At 48.5% G+C, this 11,248-nt stretch overlaps 1 protein-coding gene across 1 annotated transcript; it reads left to right on the top strand.

Moving 5' to 3' along the window:
* The first annotated feature begins 550 nt into the window (after positions 1–550).
* Positions 551–10,614, top strand: KLF11 (KLF transcription factor 11). Its single transcript, XM_050894909.1, has 4 exons — positions 551–637; positions 2,983–3,237; positions 4,604–5,597; positions 7,628–10,614. Exons 1-4 carry the CDS (start codon positions 596–598, stop codon positions 7,930–7,932), a joined length of 1,596 nt encoding a protein of 531 aa, XP_050750866.1. The 5' UTR covers positions 551–595; the 3' UTR covers positions 7,933–10,614.
* Positions 10,615–11,248: the final 634 nt, after the last annotated feature.

Below are 11,248 nucleotides of genomic sequence, written 5' to 3' on the forward strand. Positions count from 1 at the left end.
TCCAGGGACCTGGGCGCGGGGCGGGGGGAGGGGTGCCTGCGTGCCGCGCCGCACGCACCGCGGAGGCGGGGGGAGGGGGGAGGGGAGCCGCGCCCCCGCGCCGCGCCCCGCCACACCCCCGCGCGCACGGGCATTCCCGGCCGCCGCCCCGCCCCCGCCCGACCTTTCCCCCAGTTTCCAGCGCGCGCTCCCCCTGCCACCCCTCGGCCCCGCCCCCTCCCTGCCTTCCCGCCCGCCGCCGGCTGGGCCGCCGCCGAACGTGCCCACGCGCCGCCCTTCCTGCCGGCAGCCCCGCGGCACGCCGCGATCACGCCGGCCGCCGCCGCTCATTGGCCGGGCGCGGGCCGCGGCGGGCGGTGATTGGCGAGGAGCCGGCCCCCCCCTCCCCGCGTGCCCCCCTGCCCCGCCCGCGCTGTCTGGCGCAGGGAGCGCTCAGGAGCGCTTCCCCCGGCGCGCGGGCCGCTCGGCTCCCGGCGGGCGGGGGAAGGGGAGGGGAAGGAGGCGGTGCCGCCGGTTGCTGCTGTGTGTGTGTGCGCTGCTCCTGCTGCTGCGGCTGCTCCCCGGTCACACTGCCGCCGCCCGCCGGAGCCGCGCCATGCACGGCTCGCCCTGCTCGGAGATGGGAGATGCGTCTGCGGTAAGCACCGGGCAGGCGGAGGGAGGGAGGGAGGGAGGGAGGGAGAGAGAGGAGTGAGAAGGGGGCGATGGGCGCCCCCCGAGCCGGGGGCAGCCGGCGCCGGTCCGGCCCGGGCACGTGCTCGGCGGCGGGCAGGGGCGCGGGGACCGTTACCACCTCAGCGGGGGCGGCGGCCCCTCGGGACCGTTACTCACCCCGGGGGGTGGGGGGGTGGTCGGTTGGGACCGTTACCCGCCGCGGGGGTGGTCGGTCGGTGCCGTTGCGCCGGGGGGGGGGGCGGTCGTGCCAGGGCAGAGCCCTCAGGGGCGGGTGTTGCCGCGGTCACCTGCGCGGGTGGGGTGGGGGGGGGCGGCCCTCCCGCAGCAGCCGTGTGGGGGCGGCGGCAGGGCGGGAGCTGCCCTCCTCCTCCTCCTCCCCCCCCTCCTCCCCTTCCCGCCATCCGCCCCTCAGCGGCGCCGCCCGGCCGGGGCACCCGTCGTGAGGCGAGGAGCGGGCGGGGGTGGCGCGGCCCCTGCGGGCGGGAAGAGTCGCTGCCCGGCGGTGGGGGGCCCGCGCTGCCCGCACCGTGCCTGCCTGCCTGCCTGCCAGCTGCCCGCGCTGCCCGCGCACGTACGGCCCCGGTAGCCGGCGGGGTGATGTGAGGACAGGCGGACAGGCGCGGTTAGCCATTTCCCTGGCAGCGGGAGAGCCTGGGTGGCAGCGCTCGCCTTGAGAAAGGGCTTTTTTTAGGTTTTTTTTTTTTGAAGCAGGGTATATTTTTTCATGTTTCATTAGGGAAAACTGCTCTCCTGAAATGTAGGGTTGGAAAAAATAAATCTACTGGCTTGGTTGCCTGCAATCACACTTTGAGGAACACTCACAGGCTTTCTGGCTGCTTAGTGCAGAGCCTTGCCTGGTGTGGCTCCTGTTTGACAGGCAGTCTAGGTCCATGCTTGCAGGCACATCGTTCTGCCTTCATTCCCGTTCTCATTGTTTTCAGTGGAAATTCTTAGAAGTCTCTCTCGGAGCAGTTAATTGCTTTAGAGTGCTTTAACTCCTTCCTGTCCCCCAATCTTGACATCTCCATGCCTGGTACCTCGTGTTTTAGGCAAAAAGTCCTCTGTGAGTGCAGTACCGGCATTTTGGATCCATTATGTTTAATATGTTTGCTGTGCATGTCGCTATAGGGGAGACAATGTCACACAGCTTTGCATCTTTGTGACACTGTTGAGCCAGGGACATTCCACATTACTTAGTAACAAAACTGGTTGACTTAGGTGTGTAAGTGATGTCACCCAACAAGTATAGTTCCCTCTAGGGCTTTAGGCCATGCTAACGGTGTGGTGGTGCTTTTTTCAGTTAAAACTCTTTTGCTGCAGTATGTAAGCACTCTGTATAACAGCAGTAGGCTCAAGAATCTTGGTCCATGCTTCTGAATCGCAGCCTTCACAGTTAGTTGGTGTGCGTAAAGACTGGAAGAGTTTGGACGCCTAGTTGAGACTGAGCTGGCACGTGAGCGATAAACCAGCAGAGCAACGCAGCTTTTGGAGTCACTGCCAAGCACTGTGAGAGCTTTATGAAGTTTGGGTATCCTTTTGTAGAGAAGTCAAGTGTTTTGCATGCATGCATACGCATGCACACACACACACACACAAATTTTCTGTTATGCTTGCAACTGGAAACAAATCAATATGATTACTTTTGTCTACATGTTAGTCATAGTGCGTTTTGAGATACCTAGCACCTATGTATTATCATACCTTTCTAAGGTACAATACAAACAATTCCCGCTGCGCTTTGAAGACTATTTTCCTTCCTTCCTTCCCCCCACCCTGGCTTCCCTATTGGTAAAAATAAGATTAAAATGCTTTTGCAAGGTGTGGTACTCTGAGTCAGTGGTCATACCTTAAAACATCTTACTGTCAGCTGAAGTTTATCTTCTAAATGTTACCAGAGTGAGATTAGTGCTGAATAGCAGTCATCTTTTGGGTCCAGGAAACAGCCTTGTCTAAACAAGGTTGAATGTCAGGATTTTTTTCCTCTTTTTGCTTGTATGCAAGCATGGGCTGTGTTTATCGGAGCAGTGTAATCCAGGAAAGTAACTCTGGAAATCTGAGGTACACAGATATCTGTTCCTTTCCTGCAAATCTCACTTCTTTCTTTCTTTTTTTTTTTTTTTTTTAAGAGTAACAGGGGTGGGGAGATGAGCTGGTGGGGGGAGGGTAAGAGTTGAGCTGGCTGGTAAAAGTCTTGCTGCAGGCATGGGATCTGTTTCAGATGACCTTCATCGTGAGCAGACAGTATGTGGGTGGTGTCGGCTTTGTATTCTGACTTGTCCTAATAGCCAGTAATCCGGTTACACTTAGGTTGACATTGTGGACATCTATGAATCTATCCGTGAAAGACAGCGTCATGACAGCGAAAGGTCTACCTGCAGCACCTTGGAGCAGAACGACATTGAAGCTGTGGAAGCACTTGTTTGTATGAGCTCCTGGGGTCAAAGATCTCAGAAAGGTGACATATTAAAGATAAGGCCACTTACGCCCTTCTCAGATTCTGGTGATTTCACAATGCACGCTGAGGCTACATCTGAATTACCAAAGGACTATTTATCTACACTGGTAAGAAAAACATGAATGCAAAATAAATACGCCTGACATCTGGATGTTACATCTCTGCAGTGTTTTAACTTGGCTGGAAAAGATAGCTTGCTCACGTGTCCCTGTGTAGAATAGCTACAGTATGGCCAGCGCCATACTGTCATACTGTCCATGTGTGTGGACATAGAATAGTGAGGTGGGCCTGTTGAGTTTGCGTTTTTCTGCTCTCTCTGGAATGGCAAACGTAGGGGTTTGATCCCTTGTTAAATCTAGATGTGAAAGCCCTGGCTGACAGGTTCTTTAATGTGACAGGTGCACTGAGGATGCTGTCTGGATGGCTGATGTAGGTTTCCTGGAGCACTTTGAGTAAGAATGGCAGAGTGAGCCCCAGTGATTCGGCACCAACTGATCTGCAAGCACTGTATGAAAAAGGCTCTTGATGATGTTTGGCTTCACTCTGGTCGTTATAAGAAAAAGTACAGGTTACTGTTATGAAATAGACAATTTAATTAGTCTCTATGCTATGTGTTTGTACATGTAGTCTGCTGTTTCTCCAGAGCATTGGTCTACTCTGACTGACTAATGTCGGTTGAATCACAATTTTTTTTTGTTATTGCAATTTATGTTGCAACAAAAGTAGGTATTAAAAAAGGGCTTGGTGCCATTCAGGTTTCAGATGGTTAAGGCCCATTTCAACCAGTAGGCTTCTAGTATGCAGTTATGTCAGGAAAAAGGGGAATAATAGAGGAGAGAGGCTGAGATAGTATGGCAGCTGCTTGACAGACTTCTCTCATACTGCTGCCGCTCAGTGTTGGCGCTGTCCCTTGAGCAGCACAGGAGATAAGCATGAGTTTTCAGTGGTAAAGGAGGAAGGAGGGGTGGTGGCAGCAAGAGAGCATAGAGAGAAATGGATGAATAAGAAGGGAGGGAGCAGTTCCATTTGTCTTTATCTAGAAGTAGCCACCAGCTGATGGGGTAATCGTTGATAAAAGATCTAGGGCTTGCTGGAAGCTTGAAATTGAAAGGGTACAGTATCGCTGTATGTTGCTAGTCTGTTTTCTGTGAACAGCAGAGCGCTCATAGCCTCTTACAGCTGCACCCATTGCTGAAGAGAAAGGAATGAGAGAGTTTTTTGTAGTGCAGTGAGTAGACATGCAATGTTTTATGCAGGTTTACAGCTGCCTCATTGCCTTCCTTTTATTAATATGCTTTTGAGCGTACTGAGAATGGCCATCAGATGAGGCAATGTATGCTTTAATCAGTTTGTCCTAAGAGGCAGGTTCTGAGATTCTGGGGAGGGGGTGTAATTTTATTTTTCACAGTAAAGGTAGTGAAAAACTGTGCTATGAAATTACACTGCTGTGTAACGATGTTTTCTTTTTTGCAGTGCATGACCCCTCCGCACAGCCCTGACTTTGTTGAGATATCAGCTGCTATGCTCCTCTCCTCACAAGTCACTTATTCCAAACCAAGGACTGTCATGGCAAATACAGCTGCCTGCTCAGTCACATCAGCGACTGGTGCCTCTCCCATAACCAAGCCGTCTGTTATCAACATGGAGCGACAGTGCAGTCAGAAGCCAGTGATGTCTGAATCCTTTGCCCCTCAGCCTTGCAGGGCCATGGCAACAAGCGTCATACGTCACACAGGTGATAGTTCTGCTTACCATCACACTCCTGCTGTGCAAGAGAAAACAAAGGTAACTTCAGGCTACAGCACTTCCAGAGACTGCTGTGGAGTGGATGACCGAAGACATTCCAGACTCCCACAGGACACGTGTGCTGCGGATGGTTTAATTAACAAGACCTCTCCGGTACATCAACCTTACACGCATGACTCCAGTGATACTGCAGCCAATAAAGAACAACCACCAGTCCGGCCCGTTTCGCCACAGACCCACTTACCAAAGAATTGTGAGAATGACTTGCAAAAAAAAGCTACCCCAGTGACACCTGCCCCTGTTTCAAGCCCCCAAGTCCTCTGTCAAATGATCCCTTTAAATGGACAAAGCAGTATGATCAATGCCTATGTCAAGCCTTCAACTCCAACAGTCTCAACTCCCATGAAACCTATTTTACCGCAGACAGCCCCGCTCTCTCAGCCTGTACTCATGGGACCTTCTGTGCCTCAGGGGACCGTCATGTTGGTTCTTCCACAGACTGCTGTCACACAGACACCGCAGTGCCCGCAAACAGTAATGACTGTTGGGAACACCAAGTTACTGCCCCTTGCCCCTGCTCCTGTGTTCATCGCTTCTGGTCAAAGCTGCGCCCCCCAGATGGACTTTTCTAGACGGAGGAATTATGTTTGCAACTTCCCTGGGTGCAAGAAAACCTACTTCAAAAGTTCCCACCTCAAAGCTCACCTTCGCACCCACACTGGTGTGTACGACAGGGCGAGTCCTTTGTCGCTCTGGCACTGGCTTGCGTTGGGGTGCTGAAATGCATGTTTTTTGGGGGGAGGGGGTGGGAAAGGGAAGAGGCAGGTGATTGGGAAACTTCTGCTCGTCTCGGAGAAGGGAGGAATGTTCATTCTCCCTGGGCAAGCAAAACAAGACAGACTTTGTTCTGAGACCTCAGCTGACCCCATAGTGTTAGTTGAATTTCACATGCTTTAGTTGGAGTGAAGCTTTGCCGTCTGTGTGTGTGTGTGTTTAGATTTGAGTGGAATTCTGCCATCTGGACTAGATCGAAATGAATTGTGTAAGTCTGGTTTTTTGGGGCATGGAGAGGTCTGGTGTAAGCAAACCATAGTACAGATAGTTGGTCTTAATTGTTACACGAGTAAAAGAAAAGAGAGAAAGTCAGAAACTGCACATTTTTCCAGAGTTTTGTTTAGGCTAAATGGGAATGCCTTGAGATTTTGGGCTGCTGTGTTAGGAAGTAGAGCTGCTACAGGAACGTAGCAGTTTATTCAGTTACAGAAAGGGAATTTTAAAGGTGAATGAAAATTAATTGTAATTAATGTGAGCTGATTTGCTCCATAAAAATCTGGTCAGTGTGGAGACAGTATACATGTGTTTTACTTATCCTTTTTCTAGCTCCAAGATCCTGTTAAGTTAAAACTAACTTTGAGTTCTCAGGGACTATTTTTGATGTTGAGGGATAGGCATAGCGGGAGATAGGTACAGAATAGCTCATTCAAAAGTCTGTCTAATTTTGTTTTTCCTTGGCTTTTTTCCCCCACCCTCCCTTGCCCCACAGACACTGTGGTTTATTGGATGTCAGCTTCCGTGGCAGGATTTGCATTAGTTTACCAGCTTGTCTTTACAGTTCCTTTGGGGGAAGAGTTTAAACCCCATATGAAGCTGATAATCCTTGTAAATCAGAGCTCAGAGGTAGAATGATGCTTCTACTTCTGGCTTGAGAAAAAGTGCTGCAGGCTGCTGAATTAACCTGGCACTACAGGATAAACATAGACTAGCAGGAAGTGTCTCGCTTGGAGCACATGCTGCTGCTGATCCATAGGGAAGCTGTGTGTGTCCCTGTATCGTGATTAAGACTAGGACATCTATGGGAGGTGATGCACACTGACCCCTCACTAGCCAGTCCACGTTACAGGATCAGGAGGCAGAGTAGTTCAGCTTTCTTTTCCCACCTTTTGCCTGCACACTGAGTAGCTAGGTGATATCACATACACCAAACGTAGAACTTTACTCTCAATATCTGAAATAGTAACAGCGCTTCTGTGGGGCTTCCTTTCTGCTGGATACTTTTGTTCTGCTCCAGTGTTACCATAAATTTGGGTCATGTGGTAGATGTTTATCTTGGGCTTTACAGGGGTTGCAGGCACTAGATCACATTGTTTAGGAGAGGTCGATGCTAAGCAGTCACCCAGGATGAGCAGAAGCTGACGAGGACAGCCTGCCTCACTGCTGTCATTCCGGGGTGTGCAGAACTCCCCTAGCTGTGTGTTGGGCCTCCAGCTGCATGGGGATGGTGGGACAGGCCATTCCTAGGTAGTACTCGCTGGGGCGGTGTGTTTGTGTATAGGACTGGATCACGGGAGCAGCAGGACTCTGAGGCTCAGTTCCAGGCTTCCTGTTTGCCCGCAGTATTTGCTGATGGCATGCAGCAGCTGTAGAGCTGTGGTCACACAGGGATGGGGGCAAGGGGCTGCTTCTAGTTCAGTCAGCGGATAAGGTAGCTTTATGAAGAATCGTTAAATTGGGGTTTTGGACAATTGAAAAAAATAGACTTGATTAAAGAACATTTAAAGAGGTATGAGGGAATAAGCAGAAACGATACCTATAATTTTTCTCTGCAACACAACTTGAGCTTAATGTTAACTGCACACATGAGCAGTTCTGTGGAATTCATCAGTTTTTGCAAGGCAGGATTTAAGTTAGTTCTTTGATAAAACTGTAACACAGCTTCTCAAAAGTAAGTTATCCTTCTTTTATGTCCTGCAGGAGAAAAGCCTTTCAGCTGCAACTGGGAAGGCTGTGACAAGAAGTTTGCCCGCTCAGATGAACTGTCACGCCACCGTAGAACTCACACGGGAGAGAAGAAGTTTGCTTGTCCTGTGTGTGAGCGTCGCTTCATGCGCAGCGATCACTTGACAAAGCACACCCGCCGCCATATGACCACAAAGAAGATCCCCAGCTGGCAGACAGAGGTTGGCAAACTCAACAGAATTGCCACAGCAGAGAAACCGAAAAGCAGCGGTGCTCTGAGTATGCTCATCCCCATGCCGTCGTCTGTCTGTCAGGGCTAGTGAGAGAAAGCTCCTTCTCTACAAACTTTCTGAAGATCAGGAAGAGCTCTGATGGCTACAACAGAACTGACAATGGCTTTTTTTCCCTGCGTTTGTGCATACTTTAGTTTCCTTCAGTTTAGGTCCTCTGTTAATAATGCTGTGTGAGAAATCTATCGTATCTTTCCTCATCCCTTCCCTATTTGTTTTTTTCAATACTTGGGCAAATGCAATCACCAGCACTTCAGGAAAGCAGAACTCTTTGGAAATGATTTTGGCAATAGGTTAAAAAAGTCACTAGTAATGCTTGCTGTTAATATTTTGATGGACAGTAAAACAGGGTGATTTTTAATTTTTATACTAGTATTTTCTATACCAAATATATTTTGTATTTATTCATTTTGGTCTTGATATGCAGGCAAATTACTTGACCTGCATTAGTAGGGGTGTGCAGGATGAGACCCAGAGTTTTGGAAACTCCTTTTCAGTAAACCTAAAGAATTGCATTCAGAGCATTTTGTAAACACATAATATTAGATAACCCATAGTGGTTGGGATTTTCACACTTGCAGATCCTGATCCTGCAATGGGCTGGTGCTGTTACACCCTCTTTACGCAGGTGACATTGGAGGTTTGAGATCGAAGTGTGTCATCATTTTTAAAACAAACCAAACCAGAATGACTTTCTTTCAGAAAACAAGTGGTGAAATCCTCAACACTTTATAAATTCATACTCTTTGCAAATGAAAGCCATTGTGACTTTTGGTAGAAGTTTGACATACTGGGCATTCCTGAGTCCACACTCCACCGGAGCAAAGTTTGGAGGAGCCAAACTACACAAAACTGTTTAGAAACTTTGACACTAAAAATTATGCTTTACTTTCAGTCCTACTAAACCAGCATATCAAAATCTACTGAAAAATGCAAAAATGGAAAGATAACCTGTGAATAATTAGCTGGGTCTCTGTTATATATTTTTTTTAAGTACAGGAGAAATATAAAATTAAGGTTTTTATGTATCGTGGATGCTTGTGCACCTTACAGGAAACTGTTCAAGGCTTTCATTTGCTTGCATCAAAGCACCAGAGGAAGTACTAATCGTGTCTTGACTTAAGAAATAGCCACCATGTCAACTTGATGATGCTCTTCATGTGGCCTTATACTTCTCCACAGTACTTTGTATAAAATCACCCTTTTCTATTAAATGAGATACTCTCCCTGTTGAATGGATTTTCTTTTACACCAAGTGTAAATATGGCTAAGAAGTGGAATCACTGGCTGCAGGAATGCTGTGTTGTAATGGCATCATATGAGTAATAAAACGAAATGCCTGTAGCACAGTTGGACTGCTCAGTTTCCGTGGTGCGGAAGAATGTCCATACGTGTTGTAGCAGAGCTGACAGTAGAGCTGTTGTGCTGTGAAGCACCAGGTGGTGTTTTGCTGGGAGACAGCTCACCTGCCGAACAAAAGATTTCTGTAGTGTTTATTCCTTCTGGACTCTTCTCCCTTCAGCCACTCCTGCGCTGACGCTTAGTTGAGCACTGAGGAGGACTATTCTTCCTGGATGTGTAAAATGTGGATAACTAGGAATGCACTCTCTCTTGCACGGCTTTGTTCTGAAATCCTGGTCTTGCTTCCCAGTGTGGGCAAAGCACGGTTCTCATCTATGTAAGTGCAGGCTTGCTGATCTCAGCTAGCACTCCCCTGAAATCAGCAGAGACCTATTTCAGTTGAAAGCAGAGTATGTCATCATTTTTTACACTTAAGTCTATAGTTATAATTAACGGTAGTAAGTTTTCAAAATGCACTAAATTGGAGTATTGTGCTAAGTGTACTAAAGTTTTTGTGCCTGACCTTTAAGATGCCCACACCCTGTTCACTCGACACACGCTGTAATCCCACTGACTGCAGCGTACGAGCTGGTGAGTGTGTGTGCGTATGCAAACCTCGCTTTGTGCTCTCCAAAGGGCTCGGTTGAAACCCCTCTTCCTGGTAAAGTGGATGCCTGTAGTGTTGCTGTTCTCTATTGATACCCAGTTTTCCAAATTCCTGTGGTGAGGAAAGAGGCATTGCTGCTCCTTTTTTTTTTTTTTCTTCTTCTTCCCGCAGAAGTCCCTTAGAACAAGAAGTTTGACTTTTGGATGCCATTTTAGCATGCTTTTAATGGGGGGAAGAGCATCCTGTCTCAGTCCAGTAGCCAATTTAGTACTTCATTTTTTTTACAGACTGACCATTTATGGTGTTCACCTGAGCAAAACAGTTTGGAAACTTGTGTCATAATTTAGTAAATTGTCATGTTAGTTTGTTGCATCATGGGGGGAAAATGATGGACTGGAGAATGTGGAATTTAAAAAAGCATCGTGTATGTGTGTGATGATGCGGAAAAGTGACGTCTCCCTCTTTGTTAGGTTTACGTGGCCTGCGATTCCTTGCAGCCCGCTCCTGTGAGGTGTGCGCTGCCTCCTGCCACCCGTGTCCGGGACATGCGGCTCTTTCTCTTGTGGATGTGCATGAATAGCTGAGCCGCGGCGTGGCTGCGTCGGCTCTGTTTGCTCTTTCTGTTCCTTCCTGCTGTGTAAGGGTTATTTATGGATTAAGCATGACTGGGATAACTGCTCTCTTTGCACTTTACCGCCTGAACTCTATTGTTCAGTCTTTTTATTTTGAGCCTATATTTTAAAGAAATGGAATCACATTTTTGTACCTGTTTTTAACTTTTATTAAATAAAAAGTATGTAATGTGACTGGTTTTAAATCATCAAAAAATTGTGAATTTTCAGGTTTCATACACGTCCATTCCAGAACTATGTAAATCCATCTGGATTAGGTTATATATCTAGGCCGGTGGAAGACTTCGGGGCTTGCTAGTTCACTTACCTGTAAAGGCAGGAATTTTTAGGTCCTGTTGTAAATTGACCAGTGCTTGTCCATTTATAATTTTACACAACGCTCCTTGTGTATTTGGTAGGCTGCGTACACCACCGCCAGGGTTCGGGGTTTTTGCATGCTGTCTGAAAACAAGAGTCCCGGGGTTCGTGACTCTCTCCTAGCGTGGCCTCCAGGAGCTATCAACACAAGGTGATGGTCTGAGTGCTGCTCTGTTAGTGTTGCAAGCTGTGCATGGCATGAACGCTGGAAATAAAGAAGAGATGAGAATTTGACTCAAAAGATGGCTGCATTAGCCCTGGTTCTTCCCGTTCCTGTGTACCTGCGCTCTGGTGGGGAAGTGGCACTGGCAGGCTGGGTGTCACCTCCAGGTCTCAGCTGGGAAAGAAGTGTCCAGCGACGGTGACAGCAGCAGCAACTACTTTAAATTTTTAAGCATCTCTGCTGTTT

This window comes from Gymnogyps californianus, chromosome 3 (genome assembly GCF_018139145.2).
Source record: "Gymnogyps californianus isolate 813 chromosome 3, ASM1813914v2, whole genome shotgun sequence".
Classification (NCBI taxonomy): domain Eukaryota; kingdom Metazoa; phylum Chordata; class Aves; order Accipitriformes; family Cathartidae; genus Gymnogyps; species Gymnogyps californianus.